Raw genomic sequence first — 27,969 nt, 5'->3', positions numbered from 1 at the left:
TTTATCATGTCCCCCCATAGTCACCGGTTCTAGGGCTTGTAAGGGACCAGCTATTTATCATGTCCCCCCATAGTCACCGGTTCTAGGGCTTGTGTGGGACCAGCTATTTATCATGTCCCCCCATAGTCACCGGTTAAAGGGGTTGTGGGGGACCAGCTATGTATCATGTCCCCATAGTCACCGGTTCTAGGGCTTGTGTGGGACCAGCTATGTATCATGTCCCCATAGTCACCGGTTCTAGGGCTTGTGGGGGACCAGCTATGTATCATGCCCCCATAGTCACCGGTTCTAGGGCCTGTGTGGGACCAGCTATGTATCATGTCCCCATAGTCATCGGTTCTAGGGCTTGTGTGGGACCAGCTATGTATCATGCCCCCATAGTCACCGGTTCTAGGGCTTGTGGAGGACCAGCTATGTATCATGCCCCCATAGTCACTGGTTCTAGGGCTTGTGTGGGACCAGCTATGTATCATGTCCCCCCATAGTCACCGGTTCTAGGGCTTGTGGGGGACCAGCTATGTATCATGTCCCCATAGTCATCGGTTCTAGGGCTTGTGGGGGACCAGCTATGTATCATGTCCCCATAGTCACCGGTTCTAGGGCTTGTGGGGGACCAGCTATGTATCATGCCCCCATAGTCACCGGTTCTAGGGCCTGTGTGGGACCAGCTATGTATCATGTCCCCATAGTCATCGGTTCTAGGGCCTGTGTGGGACCAGCTATGTATCATGCCCCCATAGTCACTGGTTCTAGGGCTTGTGTGGGACCAGCTATGTATCATGTCCCCCCATAGTCACCGGTTCTAGGGCTTGTGGGGGACCAGCTATGTATCATATCCCCATAGTCATCGGTTCTAGGGCTTATGTGGGACCAGCTATGTATCATGTCCCCATAGTCACCGGTTCTAGGGCTTGTGGGGGACCAGCTATGTATCATGCCCCCATAGTCACTGGTTCTAGGGCTTGTGTGGGACCAGCTATGTATCATGTCCCCATAGTCACCGGTTCTAGGGCTTGTGGGGGACCAACTATGTATCATGTCCCCATAGTCATCGGTTCTAGGGCTTGTGGGGGACCAGCTATGTATCATGTCCCCATAGTCACCGGTTCTAGGGCTTGTGGGGGACCAGCTATGTATCATGTCCCCATAGTCACCGGTTCTAGGGCTTGTGGGGGACCAGCTATGTATCATGCCCCCATAGTCACCGGTTCTAGGGCTTGTGTGGGACCAGCTATGTATCATGTCCCCCCATAGTCACCGGTTCTAGGGCTTGTGGGGGACCAGCTATGTATCATGCCCCCATAGTCACCGGTTCTAGGGCCTGTGTGGGACCAGCTATGTATCATGTCCCCATAGTCATCGGTTCTAGGGCTTGTGGGGGACCAGCTATGTATCATGCCCCCATAGTCACCGGTTCTAGGGCTTGTGTGGGACCAGCTATGTATCATGTCCCCATAGTCACCGGTTCTAGGGCTTGTGTGGGACCAGCTTTGTATCATGTCCCCATAGTCACCGGTTCTAGGGCTTGTGTGGGACCAGCTATTTATCATGTCCCTATAGTCACCGGTTCTAGGGCCTGTGTGGGACCAGCTATGTATCATGCCCCCATAGTCACCGGTTCTAGGGCTTGTGGGGGACCAGCTATGTATCATGTCCCCATAGTCATCGGTTCTAGGGCTTGTGTGGGACCAGCTATGTATCATGCCCCCATAGTCACTGGTTCTAGGGCTTGTGTGGGACCAGCTATTTATCATGTCCCCCCATAGTCACCGGTTCTAGGGCTTGTGGGGGACCAGCTATGTATCATGTCCCCATAGTCATCGGTTCTAGGGCTTATGTGGGACCAGCTATGTATCATGTCCCCATAGTCATCGGTTCTAGGGCTTATGTGGGACCAGCTATGTATCATGTCCCCATAGTCACCGGTTCTAGGGCTTGTGGGGGACCAGCTATGTATCATGCCCCCATAGTCACCGGTTCTAGGGCTTGTGTGGGACCAGCTATGTATCATGTCCCCATAGTCATCGGTTCTAGGGCTTGTGGGGGACCAACTATGTATCATGTCCCCATAGTCATCGGTTCTAGGGCTTGTGGGGGACCAGCTATGTATCATGCCCCCATAGTCACCGGTTCTAGGGCTTGTGTGGAAGCAGCTATTTATCATGTCCCCCCATAGTCATCGGTTCTAGGGCTTGTGTGGAAGCAGCTATTTATCATGTCCCCCCATAGTCATCGGTTCTAGGGCTTGTGTGGGACCAGCTATGTATCATGTCCCCATAGTCACCGGTTCTAGGGCTTGTGGGGGACCAGCTATGTATCATGTCCCCATAGTCACTGGTTCTAGGGCTTGTGTGGGACCAGCTATGTATCATGTCCCCATAGTCACCGGTTCTAGGGCTTGTGTGGGACCAGCTATGTATCATGCCCCCATAGTCACTGGTTCTAGGGCCTGTGTGGGACCAGCTATTTATCATGTCCCCCCATAGTCATCGGTTCTAGGGCTTGTGTGGGACCAGCTATGTATCATGCCCCCATAGTCACCGGTTCTAGGGCTTGTGGGGGACCAGCTATGTATCATGCCCCCATAGTCACCGGTTCTAGGGCTTGTGTGGGACCAACTATTTATCATGTCCCCCCATAGTCACCGGTTCTAGGGCTTGTGTGGGACCAGCTATGTATCATGCCCCCATAGTCACCGGTTCTAGGGCTTGTGTGGGACCAGCTATGTATCATGTCCCCATAGTCACCGGTTCTAGGGCTTGTGGGGGACCAACTATGTATCATGTCCCCATAGTCATCGGTTCTAGGGCTTGTGGGGGACCAGCTATGTATCATGTCCCCATAGTCACCGGTTCTAGGGCTTGTGGGGGACCAGCTATGTATCATGTCCCCATAGTCACCGGTTCTAGGGCTTGTGGGGGACCAGCTATGTATCATGCCCCCATAGTCACCGGTTCTAGGGCTTGTGTGGGACCAGCTATGTATCATGTCCCCCCATAGTCACCGGTTCTAGGGCTTGTGGGGGACCAGCTATGTATCATGCCCCCATAGTCACCGGTTCTAGGGCCTGTGTGGGACCAGCTATGTATCATGTCCCCATAGTCATCGGTTCTAGGGCTTGTGGGGGACCAGCTATGTATCATGCCCCCATAGTCACCGGTTCTAGGGCTTGTGTGGGACCAGCTATGTATCATGTCCCCATAGTCACCGGTTCTAGGGCTTGTGTGGGACCAGCTTTGTATCATGTCCCCATAGTCACCGGTTCTAGGGCTTGTGTGGGACCAGCTATTTATCATGTCCCTATAGTCACCGGTTCTAGGGCCTGTGTGGGACCAGCTATGTATCATGCCCCCATAGTCACCGGTTCTAGGGCTTGTGGGGGACCAGCTATGTATCATGTCCCCATAGTCATCGGTTCTAGGGCTTGTGTGGGACCAGCTATGTATCATGCCCCCATAGTCACTGGTTCTAGGGCTTGTGTGGGACCAGCTATTTATCATGTCCCCCCATAGTCACCGGTTCTAGGGCTTGTGGGGGACCAGCTATGTATCATGTCCCCATAGTCATCGGTTCTAGGGCTTATGTGGGACCAGCTATGTATCATGTCCCCATAGTCATCGGTTCTAGGGCTTATGTGGGACCAGCTATGTATCATGTCCCCATAGTCACCGGTTCTAGGGCTTGTGGGGGACCAGCTATGTATCATGCCCCCATAGTCACCGGTTCTAGGGCTTGTGTGGGACCAGCTATGTATCATGTCCCCATAGTCATCGGTTCTAGGGCTTGTGGGGGACCAACTATGTATCATGTCCCCATAGTCATCGGTTCTAGGGCTTGTGGGGGACCAGCTATGTATCATGCCCCCATAGTCACCGGTTCTAGGGCTTGTGTGGAAGCAGCTATTTATCATGTCCCCCCATAGTCATCGGTTCTAGGGCTTGTGTGGAAGCAGCTATTTATCATGTCCCCCCATAGTCATCGGTTCTAGGGCTTGTGTGGGACCAGCTATGTATCATGTCCCCATAGTCACCGGTTCTAGGGCTTGTGGGGGACCAGCTATGTATCATGTCCCCATAGTCACTGGTTCTAGGGCTTGTGTGGGACCAGCTATGTATCATGTCCCCATAGTCACCGGTTCTAGGGCTTGTGTGGGACCAGCTATGTATCATGCCCCCATAGTCACTGGTTCTAGGGCCTGTGTGGGACCAGCTATTTATCATGTCCCCCCATAGTCATCGGTTCTAGGGCTTGTGTGGGACCAGCTATGTATCATGCCCCCATAGTCACCGGTTCTAGGGCTTGTGGGGGACCAGCTATGTATCATGCCCCCATAGTCACCGGTTCTAGGGCTTGTGTGGGACCAACTATTTATCATGTCCCCCCATAGTCACCGGTTCTAGGGCTTGTGTGGGACCAGCTATGTATCATGCCCCCATAGTCACCGGTTCTAGGGCTTGTGTGGGACCAACTATGTATCATGCCCCCCATGGTTTCGGCATTACTGTGCACCCCAGGCACATAGATAATAAGCCCCGCGTCCACGTTAATGGCTTGTCTTACCATCTTTATCAATGGTGAAAGGCACATCAGGCGTTACGATCTCATAGCTGCAGATCTGGCTGAACTGGGGGGAGCAATCCGCATCCACAGCTTCCACCTTCAGGATGTTGTCGTATTTCTTTCCCTCGATGGCCGTTGCTTTGTACGACTTCTCCTTGAAGACTGGAGCGTACTCATTGACGTCATTCACTTGGATGTGCACCGTGGCCCTGCAGCACATGGATGGCACAATGTGTATAGGAACCAAGCAGGTGATGTGTACCGTATCGGCCGATGGATGGAATGGTGTCTAGACAGAACATGTTTGGGTTGACCACGCCTAGTCAAACCCATCTAGTTAGTGTAGATCGGCAGCAACAAAAAGTTAGATGCAAGCGTTAGATGGACGAGAGTATGATTGACAGTCACAAGGTCGAAATGTTTATTTCCCGTATTTTTGGGTGGCTATGTCAACATTGAAACCAAACAAGTGTGCAGTGTCCCCTCGCACGGCTCACTGCGCTCGTCACACTGTTATCATCTAACTCTATGTCCACTTGGATGGTACAATGTGAACCAAGACAGTCTAAAGCGAGAAAAATTAATGTTGACCTTGTGTCTGTCGGTCACGTTCCGGTCAACGCTTGTGTCTGACTTTCTTTACTGTTGATCGAGACGCTGTCTAACTAGACCGGTTCCACTAAGCGTTGTCGACTATAACATGGTGTAGACACTGTCGACCTGCTGTACCATAACCAATGTGTACATAACTGGGGAACAGGCCAAACCTCCCCTCTCAGTGTGCTGGCGCCCGGGTGAGTCTGCTCCCGCTGGGTGCTGTCCGTGTGTGTGTTGTATCTAGCACCTGCACCACCACCTCGTTCCTCGCATTGCTCTTACTTGTGGGACTTTTTGGCATTGGTGCCATCCGGTCCTTTGCCGCAGTCGTACGCCTGGATGGTAAAGGTGTAGTCTTTCTGCAATTCGCAGTCCAGCTTCTCCGTGGAGCGAATCACCCCTTCCCCGGTGCTCTTATCCACCACCACCGCCTCGAACGGAACGTCCTGCTCGTGAATCTTAAATCCGCAGATCTCCCCTGGAAAGATCGCAGCGACACAGGTTACAGCCGTAGCCGGGGATTTAACCCTTTTACTGCCCAGCTTCATCTCAAAACCGAGAGATGGTGCAGATAAAAGGGTTAACGTGCATACACGGGGTAACACATGGACACCGATATATAGACAACCAAAAAAGAAAGAAAGAAAATATGACTATTTGGCAGCCAGGGTGTGAGGGTTCGTGGGCAAGGCAAAAGCACTGTGCTGTAATAGATGGGGTGACGTCCAGGTACTGTTACTGACAAGAAGCGGATGCCTGCCTCTCAAGCAACTCCAGGATCTTGCATCCAGTCATGCAGGAGAACGGAATATATAGATAGACAGGCATTTCACAGGAGTACTCAGGATTTACACTAGAAGAAAGGAAAAGAAAAGGGAAACAGAAAGAAAGAAAAGGGGGCAGACAGCCGTAGCGGCTGGCATTCACGTTAGTGAGACCCATCTCTGCCAAGCAACTGGGCAATGTGGTTACCATGTGAGGAAGCCTCAGCAGTAATTACTGGAATCAGGGGACAAAGTTGATCTCTCGGGGAAGGGGGGAAATTTAAGAAAAAAAAAAAAAAAAAAAGAAGAACAAAAAAATCTCACAGTAATAAGTCTTCCTGTGCAATGAACCTGGCTAAAGTTAGGGAATCAAGTGCAAAAACGTCATGGGTAAAGTAGAAATATCAATAGTGCAGACATCCATTTCTCCCTGCTCTCCACTGCACCCCCCACACAGCGGGGAACACTCCTGCTACCCGTACTGCTCATTCTAACACCCTATCTTCCCTGCTCTCCACTGCACCCCCCACACAGCGGGGAACACTCCTGCTACCCGTACTGCTCATTCTAACACCCTATCTTCCCTGCTCTCCACTGCACCCCCCACACAGCGGGGAACACTCCTGCTACCCGTACTGCTCATTCTAACACCCTATCTTCCCTGCGAGGGGCTTTGCTCTCTGCTGTGCTGATTGTAGCCTGTACCAGAAACACCCAGACAGTGACAACCCAGGCAGAAAAGAGGAACTGCACAAGTTTTGAAATGTGCAGGGTGCAAGAAGAACTAAATAATGTATTATATATAACCAGCCATCTACATAACACTACTTCACTACGGCCAACACCAGCCTTCCGCCATCACTACTACCGCCCACACCAGCCTTCCGCCATCACTACTACCGCCCACACCAGCCTTCCGCCATCACTACTACTGCCCACACCCGCCTTCCGCCATCACTACTACTGCCCACACCCGCCTTCCACCATCACTACTACCGCCCACACCAGCCTTCCGCCATCACTACTACCGCCCACACCCGCCTTCCGCCATCACTACTACCGCCCACACCCGCCTTCCACCATCACTACTACCGCCCACACCAGCCTTCCGCCATCACTACTACCGCCCACACCCGCCTTCCGCCATCACTACTACCGCCCACACCCGCCTTCCGCCATCACTACTACCGCCCACACCAGCCTTCCCCCATCACTACTACCGCCCACACCAGCCTTCCGCCATCACTACTACCGCCCACACCAGCCTTCCACCATCACTACTACCACCCACACCAGCCTTCCCCATCACTACTACCGCCCACACCAGCCTTCCGCCATCACTACTACCGCCCACACCAGCCTTCCCCCATCACTACTACCGCCCACACCAGCCTTCCGCCATCACTACTACTGCCCACACCAGCCTTCTGCCATCACTACTACCGCCCACACCAGCCTTCCGCCATCACTACTACCACCCACACCAGCCTTCCGCCATCACTACTACCGCCCACACCAGCCTTCCCCCATCACTACTACCGCCCAACACCAGCCTTCCACCATCACTACTACCGCCCACACCAGCCTTCCGCCATCACTACTACCGCCCACACCAGCCTTCCCCCATCACTACAACCGCCCACACCAGCCTTCCACCATCACTACTACCGCCCACACCAGCCTTCCGCCATCACTACTACCGCCCACACCAGCCTTCCGCCATCACTACTACTGCCCACACCAGCCTTCTGCCATCACTACTACCACCCACACCAGCCTTCCACCATCACTACTACCACCCACACCAGCATTCCGCCATCACTACTACCGCCCACACCAGCCTTCCGCCATCAAACTTATGGAAACATATACAGGCAACCGGAAGCTGGAGGACTTCCATCAAGGCTACTTGCTGGATTACTCTATACGCACCAACAGCACTACTAACATATTAGCGGAACCTCCGCAAGACAGGCTAAGGCACTCTGCTACTGGTTTAGCAAGCAGGGTATGATGGGACTTGTAGTTATACCACAGCAGCAGTAGGGAGTTACATATCACTGGACATAAAGCATCACACACATGGCCGTGGCGGCAGGACATAAGGTAACTGAGCACTGTGGGTTACCCGGAACCACCACAGCAGTGTTGGGTTACATGACCACTATAGACCATAATGCAAAGCAGTCTCCCTACACCTGCCTGATTATCTTGTACATGCCCTCTTGCAGCCGTACTGTATCTTTATTGCTACTCTGTGCTGTTCATCAATGTACTTCCACCATCAGGAGACCAGGTGGACAGATAAAGACCCAGGCAAGAGGCCAGAAAGCTAGTCGCTACAGTAACGTAACACACAAGCCAATCACAGGAAGCCCTGGCAAGCCTCATACACGTCAGGGCACCTCGCCCACACACCCTTCACATAACCCTCCTGAAACGGATGTCTGCTCACCAGATATTTCTAACCAATGGGGTGGGGGGTTTGTCACAGAAATTATTTTGACACTAAAATAAATGAAAGATTATATATATAGAAAAAAAAATTAAAAATAAAAGAAGGGATCAGTATCTTCTGTTTAGCCCCTTCAGTGCCGACACATAACGGCAATGGCGCTGAAGGTGCCAAGTGCTGATTCCCCATTATCAGAACCAAAAGTTAGTGGGTTAATAAGTTAAAAGAGGATAGAAAGAACCCGTTATCACCTTCTTTGGTGACTGTCACCTCAAAACTCTCTAAAGGGAGAAAAGATAAACCTGTGTCAGTAAGAGGGGAGAGAAAGCAGAGACACATACATCACAGTTACTCCCAGCCAGTATACCTACCGATACCTCTGCTGACGGACACTGGGGGACGCTGGGGGACCTGGGCATATAGAGGAACACATCACAGGCGGCCAGTACACAGCCTTAGTATATACCCAGTACAGCGCGGCCTCAGTATATACCCAGTATAAGGTCACATCTACTCCTATATACCACAGAAGCAGCAGAGACACATACATCACAGTAACCCCAGCCAGTATACCTACCGAAACCTCTGCTGACGGACACTGGGGGACGCTGGGCATATAGAGGAAAACATCACAGGTGGCCAGTGCACAGCCTTAGTATATACCCAGTACAGCACGGCTTCAGTATATACCCAGTATAAGGTCACATCTACTCCTATATACCACAGAAGCAGCAGATACACATACATCACAGTTACTCACAGCCAGTATACCTGCCGATACCTCTGCTGGCAGACACTGGGGGACGCTGGGGACCTGGGCATATAGAGGAACACATCACAGGTGGCCAGTGCACAGCCTTAGTATATACCCAGTACAGCACGGCCTCAGTATATACCCAGTATAAGGTCACATCTACTCCTATATACCACAGAAGCAGCAGAGACACATACATCACAGTAACCCCAGCCAGTATACCTGCCGATACCTCTGCTGACGGACACTGGGGTACGCTGGGGGACCTGGGCATATAGAGGAACACATCACAGGTGGCCAGTGCACAGCCTTAGTATATACCCAGTATAAGGTCACATCTACTCCTATATACCACAGAAGCAGCAGAGACACATACATCACAGTAACCCCAGCCAGTATACCTGCCGATACCTCTGCTGACGGACACTGGGGTACGCTGGGGACCTGGGCATATAGAGGAGCACATCACAGGTGGCCAGTGCATGGCCTCAGTATATACCCAGTATAAGGTCACATCTACTCCTATATACCACAGAAGCAGCAGAGACACATACATCACAGTAACCCCAGCCAGTATACCTGCCGATACCTCTGCTGGGGGACACTGGGGGACGCTGGGGACCTGGGCATATAGAGGAACACATCACAGCCAGCCAGTGCATGGCCTCAGTATATACCCAGTATAAGGTCACATCTACTCCTATATACCACAGAAGCAGCAGAGACACATACATCACAGTTACTCCCGGCCAGTATACCTGCCGATACCTCTGCTGGGGGACACTGGGGGACGCTGGGGACCTGGGCATATAGAGGAATACATCACAGCCGGCCAGTGCATGGCCTCAGTATATACCCAGTATAAGGTCACATCTACTCCTATATACCACAGAAGCAGCAGAGACACATACATCACAGTAACCCCAGCCAGTATACCTGCCGATACCTCTGCTGACGGACACTGGGGGACGCTGGGGACCTGGGCATATAGAGGAACACATCACAGCCGGCCAGTGCATGGCCTCAGTATATACCCAGTATAAGGTCACATCTACTCCTATATACCACAGAAGCAGCAGAGACACATACATCACAGTAACCCCAGCCAGTATACCTGCCGATACCTCTGCTGACTGACACTGGGGGACGCTGGGGACCTGGGCATATAGAGGAACACATCACAGCCGGCCAGTGCACGGCCTCAGTATAAGGTCACATCTACTCCTATATACCACAGAAGCAGCAGAGACACATACATCACAGTAACCCCAGCCAGTATACCTGCCGATACCTCTGCTGACGGACGCTGGGGGACCTGGGCATATAGAGGAACACATCACAGGTGGCCAGTACACAGCCTTAGTATATACCCAGTACAGCACGGCCTCAGTATATACCCAGTATAAGGTCACATCTACTCCTATATACCACAGAAGCAGCAGAGACACATACATCACAGTAACCCCAACCAGTATACCTGCCGATACCTCTGCTGACGGACACTGGGGTACGCTGGGGACCTGGGCATATAGAGGAGCACATCACAGGCGGCCAGTGCACAGCCTTAGTATATACCCAGTACAGCACGGCCTCAGTATATACCCAGTATAAGGTCACATCTACTCCTATATACCACAGAAGCAGCAGAGACACATACATCACAGTAACCCCAGCCAGTATACCTGCCGATACCTCTGCTGACGGACACTGGGGTACGCTGGGGACCTGGGCATATAGAGGAGCACATCACAGGTGGCCAGTGCACAGCCTTAGTATATACCCAGTACAGCACGGCCTCAGTATATACCCGCTTTCACCTACGCAACATCTCACGCATCAGACCATTCCTCTCCACTGACGCGACCAAAATTCTCATTCACTCTCTTGTCATCTCCCGCCTTGACTACCGCAACATCCTTCTCTCTGGGCTACCTCTCACCCGCCTCGCACCTCTCCAATCCATTCTTAACGCTGCTGCTAGGCTCATCTTCCTCTCCCGCCGCTCTACCTCCGCCTCCCCCCTCTGTTTATCTCTTCACTGGCTCCCCATTCCTTTCCGAGTTCTCTTTAAACTCCTTACCACCACCTACAAGGCTCTCTCCTCCTCCACCGCTCCTTACCTCTCTTCACTGATCTCTATCCACACTCCCTCCCGACCTCTTCGCTCCATCGCTGACCGCCGACTGACCTCTCACCTAATCACCTCCTCCCACTTCCGTGTCCAAGACTTCTCTCGCGCTGCCCCCCTGCACTGGAACAACCTCCCGCCACCCATCAGGCTATCTGATTCCCTTACCTCCTTCAAGCGCTCCCTCAAAACCCACTTTTTTCGACTAGCCTATCCCTCCTCCTAACCTCTTTTGATCCTCCTATCCTGCCTCCGTTCCCCTCCGTTCCTACTTATCCTATTGTATTTCGTTCGTCCACCCACCTATTTTTAGTATGTTAACTCTTATGAGCAGGGTCCTCCTTCCTCACGTACTCACCCTACCTCATTACCTCACCAGTGCTCCTGCCCTGTTCTTCCCTTCCTCTACTTCATCTTCAGTCTCCTCGACAATTTTGACACCTACTTCTGAACTGATGCTGATTTTAGTTCTACCAGCTATACCCCTATTTATACTGTATCTTTCAACACACCCTGTACGTTACCTTGTCATTTGTTTTTTGTTTGCTATGCACGGCGCTGCGGACACTTTGCGGCGCCTTATAAATAAACGTACTACTACTACTACTATAAGGTCACATCTACTCCTATATACCACAGAAGCAGCAGAGACACATACATCACAGTAACCCCAACCAGTATACCTGCCGATACCTCTGCTGACGGACACTGGGGTACGCTGGGGACCTGGGCATATAGAGGAGCACATCACAGGCGGCCAGTGCACAGCCTTAGTATATACCCAGTACAGCACGGCCTCAGTATATACCCAGTATAAGGTCACATCTACTCCTATATACCACAGAAGCAGCAGAGACACATACATCACAGTAACCCCAGCCAGTATACCTGCCGATACCTCTGCTGACGGACACTGGGGTACGCTGGGGACCTGGGCATATAGAGGAGCACATCACAGGTGGCCAGTGCACAGCCTTAGTATATACCCAGTACAGCACGGCCTCAGTATATACCCGCTTTCACCTACGCAACATCTCACGCATCAGACCATTCCTCTCCACTGACGCGACCAAAATTCTCATTCACTCTCTTGTCATCTCCCGCCTTGACTACCGCAACATCCTTCTCTCTGGGCTACCTCTCACCCGCCTCGCACCTCTCCAATCCATTCTTAACGCTGCTGCTAGGCTCATCTTCCTCTCCCGCCGCTCTACCTCCGCCTCCCCCCTCTGTTTATCTCTTCACTGGCTCCCCATTCCTTTCCGAGTTCTCTTTAAACTCCTTACCACCACCTACAAGGCTCTCTCCTCCTCCACCGCTCCTTACCTCTCTTCACTGATCTCTATCCACACTCCCTCCCGACCTCTTCGCTCCATCGCTGACCGCCGACTGACCTCTCACCTAATCACCTCCTCCCACTTCCGTGTCCAAGACTTCTCTCGCGCTGCCCCCCTGCACTGGAACAACCTCCCGCCACCCATCAGGCTATCTGATTCCCTTACCTCCTTCAAGCGCTCCCTCAAAACCCACTTTTTTCGACTAGCCTATCCCTCCTCCTAACCTCTTTTGATCCTCCTATCCTGCCTCCGTTCCCCTCCGTTCCTACTTATCCTATTGTATTTCGTTCGTCCACCCACCTATTTTTAGTATATTAACTCTTATGAGCAGGGCCCTCCTTCCTCACGTACTCACCCTACCTCATTACCTCACCAGTGCTCCTGCCCTGTTCTTCCCTTCCTCTACTTCATCTTCAGTCTCCTCGACAATTTTGACACCTACCTCTGAACTGATGCTGATATTAGTTCTACCAGCTATACCCCTATTTATACTGTATCTTTCAACACACCCTGTACGTTACCTTGTAATTTGTTTTTTGTTTGCTATGCACGGCGCTGCGGACACTTTGCGGCGCCTTATAAATAAACGTACTACTACTACTACTACTATAAGGTCACATCTACTCCTATATACCACAGAAGCAGCAGAGACACATACATCACAGTAACCCCAGCCAGTATACCTGCCGATACCTCTGCTGACGGACACTGGGGGACCTGGGCATATAGAGAAACCCATCACAGGCGGCCAGTGCACGGCCTCAGTATATACCCAGTATAAGGTCACATCTACCCCTATATACCACAGAAGCAGACGGGGTCCCGACAGTCGGGATCCCGACAGTCATTTAGCCGACGTCGGGATCACGATTGTTAAAACACCGACAGATGGGTTCCCGGCAGCATCCGGCTATTCTCCCTCATGGGGGTCCACGACTCCCATAGAGGGAGAATAGAATAGGTGGCGAGTGTGGTGAGCGCAGCGAGCCCGCAAGGGGCTTTGTTGCGCTCACCACGCTGTCTGAGTCCGGCCAGTCAGGATCCCGACGTCAGGCTAATGACTGTCGGGATCCCGAATGTCGGAACCCGATACCACACCCATGCCAGCAGGCCTACCCTACCGGCAGTAATGACAATTAATGGAGCATTCAGAAGGGGGATATTTCTACTGGATTTGGAAGTGATTTGGCTAATTGCTTAGGAATGAAGCACATATTGGGTGTAAAGGACCCAAATCGTATAAGTGTATGTCCACAAAGCCAACGCTCATTTCTTTATCTAGGGACATAATGGTGATGTCTGCTGTCAGAAGTCATCGCTACCGCCACATAACGGGCACTACCAAACCGGCAATTTATTGTCCCCCCCACCACCTTCCAGCCATCATGGTGCTGGGCACGCGGGAGATAGTCCATGCCAGCAGTGCCCCTCCAGTGAGATGCCAATTAGCTGTAATGAAGCCCAACTTCTACTACTTGCATTAGCCGCGCAGAAAATAACTAAGTGTAATCTAACCCCAGGATGTCCCAGCTTTATATGAAGCAATGAGGGGAATGTCCGCCGCCGGGAAGACGCGGTGTGCTGACGTCGCAGTAATCAGGTTTATTGTATTGCCCAAAAGGCATTTAGCTGCCTCATTTCTCCCATGTACCAGTAATAACAGGTGGGGAGACTGGGACAGGCCAGGACCTGCAGCAGCAGCAGCCACAGCTCCCATTGTTCTCCTGATGGGGGGGGGGGGTTTGTTGGAACAGGCCAGGACCTGCAGCTCCCCCCAGCAGAGGCCAGAGTTCCCATTCTCACGCTGATCACTGGGTACCTTCCATTGTACTGCTGTATGGTCATCTCTCTGTGTGGCTCAGACTTGTTATAATGCAAATAGCATCAGCGGCATCTCATCCAAGCCTCTGATTAGTGAGACGCCGGGGTTACCCCATTACATGATCTGCGGCTCTGTGCCTCAATGATAGCCAGCGTGTGTGCAGCAGCTCCCCTCACCAGGCATGGCCGGCTCTTACTGGGGGGATTGCTGTGACAGTACAAGACATGGTGCTGCATGGCTGTGTATGGGAGGCTGTCTCCAGTCCCAGGGGAGACCCCAGAACGGACATGCACTATATGAGGATAATCTGTGGGGTGTGCTGCCATAATTAGCTGGGTAAATAGAAGCCAGACACAGGGGGCGGTTCCCACAGGCCCCCAGACACTGGCTGCTCTGCAACCTCAGCGCTGTCTCACTGCGGATCAGCAATCTCATTGTCGGCCCAATTTAGCCCTAATTACCCGAGGAGTGAATGGAACAAATGCTGTATAATAGGTAGAGCAGGTGTTTAGTGCGGTGATAAATCACCAGGATGGTCTGTCGCAGGGCCATCCGCCAGTGCCGCACAACAGCGCAGCATTCACCTCACTATGTAACGTCTATACAGAGGTGACTGACCGGGTGAATGTGGCATTACAGTTATATAACAGGTTTGTCCATACAGGAAGCAGAATATAGTGGGAGGGGCAGGGTCCCCAGCAGCACAGAGTATATCAGGAGATGAGTGATGTGTCAGTGAGGACAGGGCTGCATGTGACAGTGGCAGTGACATGATGTGAGGAGGGGAATGGGGGCAGCAGGAAGCTACAGACAGAGAGTTATATAGTGGGAGGAGCAGGGTCCCCAGCAGCACAGAGTATATCAGGAGATGAGTGATGTGTCAGTGAGGACAGGGCTTCATGTGACAGGGGCAATGACATGATGTGAGGAGGGGAATGGAGGCAGCAGGAAGCCACAGACTGAGGGTTATATAGTGGGAGGTGCAGGGTTCCCAGCAGTACAGAGTATAACAGGAGATGAGTGATGTGTCAGTGAGGAAAGGGCTGCATGTGACAGGGGCAGTGACATGATGTGAGGAGGGGAATGGCTGCAGCAGGAAGCCACAGACAGGGTTATATAGTGGGAGGAGCAGGATCTCCAGCAGCACAGAGTATATCAGGAGATGAGGGCGGTGTCAGTGAGGACAGAGCTGTATGTGACAGGGGCAGTGACATGATGTGAGGAGGGGAATGGCTGCAGCAGGAAGCCACAGACAGGGTTATATAGTGGGAGGAGCAGGATCTCCAGCAGCACAGAGTATATCAGGAGATGAGGGAGGTGTCAGTGAGGACAGAGCTGTATGTGACAGGGGCAGTGACATGATGTGAGGGGGGGGATGGGGGCATCAGGAAGACACAGACTGAGAGTTATATATTGGGAGGAGCAGGATCTCCAGCAGCACAGAGTATATCAGGAGATGAGGGATGTGTCAGTGAGGACAGGGCTGCATGTGACAGGGGCAGTGACATGATGTGAGGAGGGGAATGGGGGCAGCAGGAAGCCACAGACAGGGTTATATAGTAGGAGGAGCAGGGTCCCCAGCAGCACAGAGTATATCAGGAGATGAGGGATGTGTCAGTGAGGACAGGGCTGCATGTGACAGGGGCAGTGACATGATGTGAGGAGGGGAATGGGGGCAGCAGGAAGCCACAGAATGAGAGTTATATATTGGGAGGAGCAGGGTCCCCAGCAGCACAGAGTATATCAGGAGATGAGGGATGTGTCAGTGAGGACAGGGCTGCATGTGACAAGGGCAGTGACATGATGTGAGGAGGGGAATGGGGGCATCAGGAAGCTACAGACTGAGAGTTATATATTGGGAGGAGCAGGGTCCCCAGCAGCAAAGAGTATATCAGGAGATGAGGGATGCGTCAGTGAGGACAGAGCTGCATGTGACAGGGGCAGTGACATGATGTGAGGAGGGGTATGGGGGCAGCAGGAAGCCACAGACTGAGAGTTATATATTGGGAGGAGCAGGGTCCCCAGCAGCACAGAGTATATTAGGAGATTAGTGATTATGTCAGTGAGGACACTACTGCACTATTGGGACAGAATATTTAGCACGCATACAATAGGACATGGTAGAACTACTAGAATGCTGCTGCAATATGAAGAGGCTCTGGAATAATTTTATATCTTGCATACGAAACAAGAAGTTGTAAAGGAAACAGCCAGCACCTGCTTTGTTATACGGGATGGAACAGCTACATTATCACCCCAAACACCCCCCCGTCGCTCTGTTATTAGGTGCAGACAGGTTTATCCCAGGTGCACAGCTCACAGCATCCAGATAGGGGGGGGGGGGGGGGGGATAGGGATGGGGATGAGGAGCGGATCCCTGGTGGCTTACGGGAGCCTTTGATTCTCACATCACATGCCCCAGCCTGCAGTAAGACCGGCAATAATATCCAGTCTCATTTACATTCCAGACGCGGCCTCCCTTCCGCTCCCAGCTTGTTCTCCAAGTCCTCTGCTCGATCATTTCAAGGAGATCGTCTTCTATATCTTATTACACTTGTATCACCGGTGAGCTTTGGGGGAAGGGCTGGCAGAATCTGTGCCACCTTAATGCCCTGTCCCAGCAGTATCAGTGTCACAGCACAGGAATCACCAATACGCTGTATTACAGCAGATGAACCAAGGCCTTGTATAAATAGAAAGGGAATGGCGGCTTGGGAAAACAAGCACAGCGATAGCATCTCTAATGGAAACACGCAGGTTATATATATCCCAGGAAAACCCACACAGTGCCCAGAGGTGGAATTCTGCCTGCCATGGCTTTATACGGACGCTGGATGCTGGAACCACAGGGGAGATTACTGGAATTGCAGCCCTGGGTGTGACGCGCTATTATTTGTGTCGGGCCGTAATGTAATACTGCAGCTAGAATTAAGCACACAGGCCCTTATTCTGGTTCACGTACAGAGGCAAATTCCTTCTCAAATGGACAAAACCGTGTGCACTGCAGGGGGGCAGATGTAACAGGTGCAGAGAGAGTTAGATTTGGGCGAGTTATTTTGTTTCTGTGCAGGGAAAATACTGACTGCTTTATTTCTACACTGCAAAATCCCACCCAAATCTAATTCTCTCTGCACAAGTTACATCTGCCCCACCTGCAGTGCACATGGTTTTGTCCATCTAAGAAGGAATTTGCCTCCGAGAGTGAACCAGAATAAGGCCCACAGTCCGAGTGCATGGAACACTTCCATGTAATCTGGGTTTGCAGCGGCAGAATCAGTCTGATTTGTGGACGTACAGGGCAGAGTACACAACAGGTATACTCTGTACTTAGCGCCGCCGGTGCTGTACCTGCAGGTCTGTGGTACTCACACACTTGGATGGGTCAGAACCAGATACAGAAGCTGCTACTCCAATAAATGCCACAGGACATTCCAGTGAGCAGCAGACAGCAGGCCAGTCCTACAAATACATTTCTGGGCACCATGGCTGCCTGGCACCAGGACACAAATATCTCTGCTCCCCGGTACCAGACGGGTGCCTGAATTCATCCCATGCCATGGGTGGTGAGATAGACCCATGAATTATACATGAACGTGGAGATCTAGCACACAGCCACATTCCCAGGGAACTGAAACCCGGGGCTGCTTCTGTTCCAGCACGGCTATGGTCATTAACTATTATTCCACAGCAGCCTGGAACCCACATGTGAGCCACGGCTAAACCAAAGACTTCTCTAATGTGGCGAGAAGCATCTAAGCAGCTTAACATGTCTGTGCAACCGGATCCCGCAGGAAAACATTTCCACCGAACGTAATGGGCATTCAACAAAAACACCTACTGGAGAGGCTAGGACAAAGGGCTGGCTATCTGCTCTGATGGGGGAGGGACAGAACAAGGCCTTTCTGTTTACTGCAGTGATATGAGCAGTCCCTGTGACGCAGCTATCAGGGAATGTGGCCTGAGCCAGCGCCAAGCGTGTGTGGACTAAAGATCCATAGTCGCTGGGTGCTCTGTATGCGTCAATGCTGCAGTCCATCCAGTGCTGGCCAACAGCTGCGCTGCTGCAGCGGGCATATCACTAATATAGAAAAGGTGTGCGCCAGTGGTGTCCAGGTGTGCACCACTGGCGCAGCACCTCTAGAGCCCCCCCCCCCACCTTCGCTCCAGTGATCAGTACGCCGGAGCTCCGTTGATCCGCCCGCCAGCCAGCGTCACTCATTTTACAGTGATGTCGGTCGCAGGCTCTGGTATGGTCGGCGCGGCTCGGTGGCGCTCAGGCATCAGAGTCCTCCCGAGCCGCCGCGGACATCCCCAGTCCTGCCGCCGACATCACTGCTGAATGTAACAGGCGGCTTAGGCAGGGGGGACAGCGGCAGCACTGCAGGTAAGCTCCGGCGTACTAACGCCGGAGCGGAGGTGAGGGGGCGCTTACAACTTTAAGTGGTGGGTTTTGCAGGGGCAGGACAAACCTGCCCTGATAGATTTGTCCTGCCCCAGCAAAACCCACCACTCAAGGGATTAATGTGCTATACACTTAAATGACATATAATGTCATTTATTTAGGCCCCCCCCCCCCCCCCCACTATCCACGTCATCCCGAAGTGTGGCGACCGCCCGACCTTTTCATACCCCACTATCCACGTGGTCATGGATTTGATGTTATATAGTGTGGCGTAATACATAATACGCGTGCGCTCACCAGGCTTTGGGCTCGCTGCGCTCGCTAAACTATATAAAATCAACTCCACACCGACGTGGATAGTGGGGGTATGAAAAGGTCGGGCGGACGCGTACGGCTGCACTCGCCACGGTTCGGGATGACGTGGATACTAGGGGGGGGGGGTGCGTAAATTAATGACATAGGTCATTTAATGGTATAGTACATTACATGCCATTATAACAGGTAAAATCGCATCTCATCGCATGCCATACAATAATGGCATGCGATGCGATTTCACTACGTTTGCGTATGTAATAAAATCGGGCGTCGTGATAATACACAAGTACCAAATTAAGTTACAATAACTCCACAAAATACTACGATTGGGGCAAACGGAAACTGTCTCCTCTTTGTGCTAGCTGGCATCAGCAGACCCCACGGGTATATCCGGTTACACCCGGCGACATCATGTCTGAGTGGCAGAGATTTGGCCCTATTGCTGTGCCCATGTATTAAGGTGTCTTGTATCCCGGAGTGTCAGCAGGTTGTCAGTGTAAGTGAGCGATGGTGGTAAATACCACATTATATAGCGGGGCAGAGTATGTGAGGGGGGAATACCGCATTATATAGTGGGGCAGAGTATGTGAGGGGGGGAATACCGCATTATATAGTGGGGCAGAGTATGTGAGGAGGGGAATACCGCATTATATAGCGGGGCAGAGTATGTGAGGGGGGGAATACCGCATTATATAGCGGGGCAGAGTATGTGAGGGGGGAATACCACATTATATAGCGGGGCAGAGTATGTGAGGGGGGAATACCGCATTATATAGCGGGGCAGAGTATGTGAGGGGGGAATACCGCATTATATAGCGGGGCAGAGTATGTGAGGGGGGAATACCGCATTATATAGCGGGACAGAGTATGTGAGGGGGGAATACCGCATTATATAGCGGGACAGAGTATGTGAGGGGGGAATACCGCATTATATAGCGGGGCAGAGTATGTGAGGGGGGAATACCGCATTATATACCAGGGCAGAGTATGTGAGGAGGGAATACCGCATTATATAGCGGGGCAGAGTATGTGAGGGGGGAATACCGCATTATATAGCGGGACAGAGTATGTGAGGAGGGAATACCGCATTATATAGCGGGGCAGAGTATGTGAGGGAGGAATACCGCATTATATAGCGGGGCAGAGTATGTGAGGTGGGAATACCACATTATATAGCGGGGCAGAGTATGTGAGGGGGGAATACCGCATTATATAGCGGGGCAGAGTATGTGAGGGGGGAATACCGCATTATATAGCGGGGCAGAGTATGTGAGGGGGGAATACCGCATTATATAGCGGGGCAGAGTATGTGAGGGGGGAATACCGCATTATATAGCGGGGCAGAGTATGTGAGGGGGGAATACCGCATTATATAGCGGGGCAAAGTATGTGAGGGGGAATACCGCATTATATAACAGGGCAGAGTATGTGAGGGGGGAATACCGCATTATATAGCGGGGCAGAGTATGTGAGGGGGAATACCGCATTATATAGCGGGGCAGAGTATGTGAGGAGGGAATACCGCATTATATAGCGGGACAGAGTATGTGAGGGGGGAATACCGCATTATATAGCGGGGCAGAGTATGTGTGCGGGGAATACCGCATTATATAGCGGGGCAAAGTATGTGAGGGGGAATACCGCATTATATAACAGGGCAGAGTATGTGAGGGGGGAATACCGCATTATATAGCGGGGCAGAGTATGTGAGGGGGGAATACCGCACTATATAGCGGGGCAGAGTATTTGAGGGAGGAATACCGCATTATATAGCGGGGCAGAGTATGTGAGGGAGGAATACCGCATTATATAGCGGGGCAGAGTATGTGAGGGGGTAATACCACATTATATAGCGGGGCAAAGTATGTGAGGGGGGAATACCGCATTATATAGCGGGGCAGAGTATGTGTGCGGGGAATACCGCATTATATAGCGGGGCAAAGTATGTGAGGGGGGAATACTGCATTATATAGCGGGGCAGAGTATGTGAGGGAGGAATACCGCATTATATAGCGGGGCAGAGTATGTGAGGGGGGAATACCGCATTATATAGCGGGGCAGAGTATGTGAGGGGGGAATACCGCATTATATAGCGGGGCAGAGTATGTGAGGGGGGAATAATGCATTTGGTTGACCACTGAAGAATGACAGGGCTTAGGTCGACATTCATTTTTCACATTTATTTTTGAGCCGACATGTGCCGACAGGTGGTATTTCATGTGCTGCCACCCACTACGGTGTGGGGAGAATGCCTGCAGCTAGGCACCATGCCCGAAGCATGGCGAGCGCAGCGAGGCACCGTGCCCGAAGCATGGCGAGCGCAGTGAGGCACCGTGCCCGAAGCATGGCGAGCGCAGCGAGGCACCGTGCCCGAAGCATGGCGAGCGCAGCGAGGCACCGTGCCCGAAGCATGGCGAGCGCAGCGAGGCACCGTGCCCGAAGCATGGCGAGCGCAGTGAGTAAACTTTGACCATGTTAAGTATGTTGTCAATTGGGACAAAAAAAATGTAGAAAAACTCATGTCACCTTGCCATTGTCGACCTTAGCCACATAAACATATTTTAGGGGTCGACCCACACCCCTATGTAGGCAACTCCCAGCCCAGCAACACAGGCAGAAAGTAGCCGCAGGGTCAGGTCGGCTGTGGGAGGTCTGCTCTCGCCCTCCTGGAAGAATATTATTATTAATGCACAACCAACAGGACACATACTAAGAGCCAACCGCGCCTGGTCACACACACCACAGGGAAGCGCCGCGGTCACACACACTACAGGGAAGCGCCGCGGTCACACACACCACGGGGGGGCGCGGTCACACACCACATGGGGGGGCGCGCCGCGGTTACACAGCACATGGGGGGGCGCGCCGCGGTCACACAACACAAGGGGGGAGCGCCACGGTCACACACCACAGGGGGAGGCGCCACGGTCACACAGCACATGGGGGGGGCGCTCCGCGGTCACACAACACAAGGGGGGAGAGCCACGGTCACACACCAAAGGGGACGCGCCGCGGTTACACACCACAGGGGGACGCGCCGCGGTCACACCACAGGGGGACGCGCCACGGTCACAGCACATGGGGGGGGCACTCCGCGGTCACACACCACAGGGGGACGCGCCGCGGTCACACAGCACATGGGGGTGGGGCTCCGCGGTCACACACCACAGGGGGGGGGGGGCCGCGGTCACACACCACAGGGAGGGGGGCGCCGCGGTCATACAACACAAGGGGGGAGCGCGACTGCCCCACACCACAGAGGGACGCGCCGCGGTTACACACCACAGGGGGACGCGCCGCGGTCACACAGCACATGGGGGTGGGGCTCTGCGGTCACACACCACAAGGGGGGAGTGCCACGGTCCCACACCACAGGGGGACACGCCGCGGTTACACACCACAGGGGGACGCGCCGCGGTCACACAGCACATTTACACTCCGCAGCAATCTACAGGAAAGATGAAACGAGTGTAACACAAGCACACACACACGTCCTACACGCCTGTCCTCTCACATGTGTCTCCCCGACACAAGGAAGAGCTGCCAAGCTAAATTATATGAACAATTTGATAACAAATGGAGTGGAACAAGTGCTGAGCTGTGAGGTGCTGTCTGACAGGACGGGCTCGGAATACCCGGGGGGGCGAGGAAGGCGCTGAGGCAGAATCTGGCCAGCAAATGATGAGATGCCTGTGGATGGTACGCGGGACTAACAGCCAAGGTCATTATACCATAGACTGTGCATCCCCAGACAGTATACAGCTCCTATATACTACACACACATCAGCCGCTCATACCTGCGTAACGGAGGGGGGCATCTTTATCTAGGGCTATTAGAGGAGGGTCCAGCAGAACAGCATTATCGTTTTCCGTTACTAGTCCGTGATACGTTGTTTCAATCCATGGTTTATGTTTATTAACTGCAGGAAAAGGGAAGAAAACAATAAGAACAATTAGAGCGAAGACAAACAATGAATTCCTTATAGATATAAGTGAGTGCGTCACTGTGCGGAACACGATACGTGGTGTGGTCACAGACATAACGGGGGGCAGCCTCACTCTCTAGGTGACCCACAGCAGGACAAGTCCCGGGGTGAAGGGGTCACTAAGTTATCACTGCTGCTATGGCATCGAGTACGAGGGCATATACCAGGGCTGGGAAATTGCGGCCCTCCAGATGTTGATGAACTACACATCCCAGCATGCCTTGCATCAGTTTCAGCATGGCCACATAGCAAAATCAATGCAAAGCATCCTGGGATGTGTAGTTCATCAACATCTGGAGGGCCGCAATTGCCCAGCCCTGGCATATACTGAGCATACCGCATAGAATAGTCCCTGCACGGCTTCCTATGCTGCGGTCCCCTATATGCAGGTAATTAGCAGACCCTCTGGTAATGTAATATCCAGTGCAGGACGCTCCAGGCTAATCATGCTGAGGCCTTTATCTGCTGTAATCTGCTTATCTGTCCTTGTACATTCCAGCAACTGCTGCACCAGACCAAACACAGCAGCAGCAGCAGGTACCGGTGACCTGTCTGAGGCCCCCACTGAGCCGCACTGCAGCCAGTAACACACATACATACATACTGCACTGCAGCCAGTAACACACACACACACACATAAACACTGCACTGCAGCCAGTAACACACACACACACACATAAACACTGCACTGCAGCCAGTAACACACACACACACACACACACACACACATAAACACTGCAGCCAGTAACAAACACACACACACATAAACACTGCAGCTAGTAACACACACACACACACATATACATACTGCACTGCAGCCAGTAACACACACACACACACACACACACACATATATACGCTGCACTGCAGCCAGTAACACACACACACACATACATACATACATACATACATATACATACTGCACTGCAGCCAGTAACACACACACACACACACATATATACGCTGCACTGCAGCCAGTAACACACACACACACACACACACTGCAGCCAGTAACAAACACACACACACATACATACTGCACTGCAGCCAGTAACACACACACACATACATATACATACTGCACTGCAGCCAGTAACACACACACACATATATACGCTGCACTGCAGCCAGTAACACACACACACATATATACGCTGCACTGCAGCCAGTAACACACACACACACACACACACATAAACACTGCACTGCAGCCAGTAACACACACATATACACTGCAGCCAGTAAAACACACATATACACTAAACGCAGACCAAACACAGCAGCAGCAGGTACCGGTGACCGGTCTGAGGCCCCCACTGATCTGCGCTGCAGCCAGTAACACACACACACACACACACACACACACTGCACCCAGTAACACACACACATATACATACTGCAGTGCAGCCAGCTATCACACATACATATACATACTGCACTGCAGCCAGCTATCACACATACATATACATACTGCAGTGCAGCCAGCTATTACACATACATATACATACTGCAGTGCAGCCAGCTATCACACACACATACATATACATACTGCAGTGCAGCCAGCTATCACACATACATACTGCACTGCAGCCAGCTATCACACACACACACACACACACATAAACATACTGCACTGCAGCTAGCTATCACACATACATATACATACTGCACTGCAGCCAGCTATCACACATACATATACATACTGCAGTGCAGCCAGCTATCACACATACATATACATACTGCAGTGCAGCCAGCTATCACACATACATATACATACTGCACTGCAGCCAGCTATCACACATACATATACATACTGCAGTGCAGCCAGCTATCACACATACATATACATACTGCAGTGCAGCCAGCTATCACACATACATATACATACTGCACTGCAGCCAGCTATCACACATACATATACATACTGCAGTGCAGCCAGCTATCACACATACATATACATACTGCACTGCAGCCAGCTATCACACACTCACACTCACACTCACACACACACACATACACACACTGCAGTGCAGCCAGCTATCACACATACATATACAAACTGCAGTACTAGGAACAAGTGAGACTCTATATTTATCCACAACCCCACACTCTGGTCCATCTTTATAGGGGTGACTATTGCCCATTTTATTACATATTGATTAATATGGTTTTTATTGTGCATACTATATACGTTCTTATACATAAGTTGTGATTTTACTGTATCTATGTGCTAATTATATATTAAAATTGTTTATCATTTGTAATACCCAATTGGTCAGAAATATAAATTTTTAGCGCTCCACCATCCATTTTTCTTTCTTCTAGTTCTAGCATATATAGGGGTCTAACCACCCCCAGGTGTGAGCAGCTCAGCAAACAGACACTCATCTCACTAAGCACCTTTTATATCCCCTGCCATCTAGGTGGTAGAGTATATATATATCTTTTTTCTTCATAATAGGATGATGTACTTGGGTAATGGCTCATGTATAGACATGTGTATCACTCTCCCATGCACCATGTACATTCCCCGCAGCTATGTATACATCAGACAGCCTTTACTCCGTACTGCTCTCTGGTGATACAGAACAGCCACGTGGCCTGTACAAGTAGGAGCCTGATGCTCCGTGTCCTCTGCTCCTTTATAGCAAGGATTCTGGTGAGAACTCCTCCTAGGGATGGGACATGATGTCGTGGTCTCATGACGTATCATGGAAGCCAGAGAAAGGCTCCTTTAGCTAGAGTGAAATGCCACCCTTCATTCATCTTGGAAGAACAGGAAAACATGTACAACAATGACTGAGGGGACTATAGGAGTCCTGACCAGAGCCCGTCATGCTGGAGACACGCACTAAGCTCCTCACAGGGAACTCCTGAGTTAGAGAACTCCTAACCAGAGCCCATCATGCTGGAGACACGCACTAAGCTCCTCACAGGGATCTCCTGAGTTAGAGAACTCCTGACCAGACTCCGGCATGCTGAATACACACACTAAGCTCCTCATAGGGATCTCCTGCATGAGGGGACTATAGGAGTCCTGACCAGAGCCTGTCATGCTAGAGATACACACTAAGCTCCTCATAGTGATCTCCTGCATGAGGGGACTATAGGAGTCCTGACCAGAGCCCGCCATGCTGGAGATACACACTAAGCTTCTCATAGTGATCTTCTGCATGAGGGGACTATAGGAGTCTTGACCAGAGCCCGCCATGCTAAAGAGACACACTAAGCTCCTCATAGTGATCTCCTGCATGAGGGGACTATAGGAGCCTGACCAGAGCCCGCCATGCTGGAGATACGCACTAAGCTCCTCATAGGGATCTCCCGAGTTAGAGAACTCCTGACCGGAGCTGTCACGCTGGCGATACACACTAAGCTCCTGCATGAGGGGACTATAGGAGTCCTGACCAGAGCCGTCATGCTGGCGATACACACTAAGCTCCTCATAGGGATCTCCTGAGTGAGAGAACTCCTGACCAGACTCCGGCATGCTGAATACACGCACTAAGCTCCTCATAGGGATCTCCTGCATGAGGGGACTATAGGAGTCCTGGCCAGAGCCCGCCATGCTGGAGATACACACTAAGCTCCTCATAGTGATCTCCTGCATGAGGGGACTATAGGAGTCCTGACCAGAGACCGTCATGCTGGAGATACACACTAAGCGCCTCATAGTGATCTCCTGCATGAGGGGACTATAGGAGCCTGGCCAGAGCCCGCCATGCTGGAGATACACACTAAGCTTCTCATAGTGATCTCCTGCATGAGGGGACTATAGGAGCCTGACCAGAGCCCGCCATGCTGGAGATACACACTAAGCTCCTCATAGTGATCTCCTGCATGAGGGGACTATAGGTGCCTGGCCAGAGCCCGTCATGCTGGAGATACACACTAAGCTCCTCATAGTGATCTCCTGCATGAGGGGACTATAGGAGTCCTGACCAGAGCCCGTCATCCTGGAGATACACACTAAGCTCCTCATAGTGATCTCCTGCATAAGGGGACTATAGGAGTCCTGACCAGAGCCCGTCATGCTGGAGATACACACTAAGCTCCTCATAGTGATCTCCTGCATGAGGGGACTATAGGAGCCTGGCCAGAGCCCACCATGCTGGAGATACACACTAAGCTCCTCATAGTGATCTCCTGCATGAGGGGACTATAGGAGTCCTGACCAGAGCCCGTCATGCTGGAGATACACACTAAGCTCCTCATAGTGATCTCCTGCATGAGGGGACTATAGGAGTCCTGACCAGAGCCCATCATCCTGGAGATACACACTAAGCTCCTCATAGTGATCTCCTGCATGAGAGGACTATAGGAGCCTGGCCAGAGCCCGCCATGCTGGAGATACACACTAAGCTCCTCATAGTGATCTCCTGCATGAGGGGACTTGAGGAGTCCTGACCAGAGCCCACCATGCTGGAGATACACACTAAGCTCCTCATAGTGATCTCCTGCATGAGGGGACTATAGGAGTCCTGACCAGAGCCCGCCATGCTGGAGATACACACTAAGCTCCTCATAGTGATCTCCTGCATGAGGGGACTATAGGAGTCCTGACCAGAGCCCGTCATCCTGGAGATACACACTAAGCTCCTCATAGTGATCTCCTGCATGAGGGGACTTGAGGAGTCCTGACCAGAGCCCGCCATCCTGGAGATACACACTAAGCTCCTCATAGTGATCTCCTGCATGAGGGGACTTGAGGAGTCCTGACCAGAGCCCGCCATCCTGGAGATACACACTAAGCTCCTCATAGTCTCATCTCCTGAGTGTGAGAACAATAGAACAAGCCCTGACCAGAGCCCATTATGCTGGAGTGGTGGGAGTTCTATTGAAGCTGGGA

At 51.9% G+C, this 27,969-nt stretch overlaps 1 protein-coding gene across 4 annotated transcripts in view; it reads right to left on the bottom strand.

The window, feature by feature from the left end:
* Positions 1-27,969, bottom strand: part of CLSTN1 (calsyntenin 1) — a 67,166-nt gene that overhangs the window by 27,824 nt on the left and 11,373 nt on the right. For 2 of the 4 annotated variants that reach the window (XM_083163501.1, XM_083163499.1), the window contains exons 2-5: positions 22,932-23,054; positions 8,628-8,657; positions 5,440-5,635; positions 4,561-4,769 (exon numbers count right to left, since the gene is read on the bottom strand). In XM_083163501.1, the coding sequence (XP_083019627.1) occupies positions 4,561-4,769; positions 5,440-5,635; positions 8,628-8,657; positions 22,932-23,054 (558 nt within the window). The remainder of the gene's footprint in view (positions 1-4,560; positions 4,770-5,439; positions 5,636-8,627; positions 8,658-22,931; positions 23,055-27,969) is intronic. The other 2 variants (XM_083163500.1, XM_083163502.1) reach the window with 1 other exon arrangement.

Source organism: Crinia signifera, chromosome 19 (assembly GCF_055691185.1).
Source record: "Crinia signifera chromosome 19, ASM5569118v1, whole genome shotgun sequence".
NCBI lineage: Eukaryota > Metazoa > Chordata > Amphibia > Anura > Myobatrachidae > Crinia > Crinia signifera.
The sequence above is the reverse complement of the archived record's forward strand: the minus strand, read 5'-3'. Positions and strand labels throughout refer to the sequence as shown.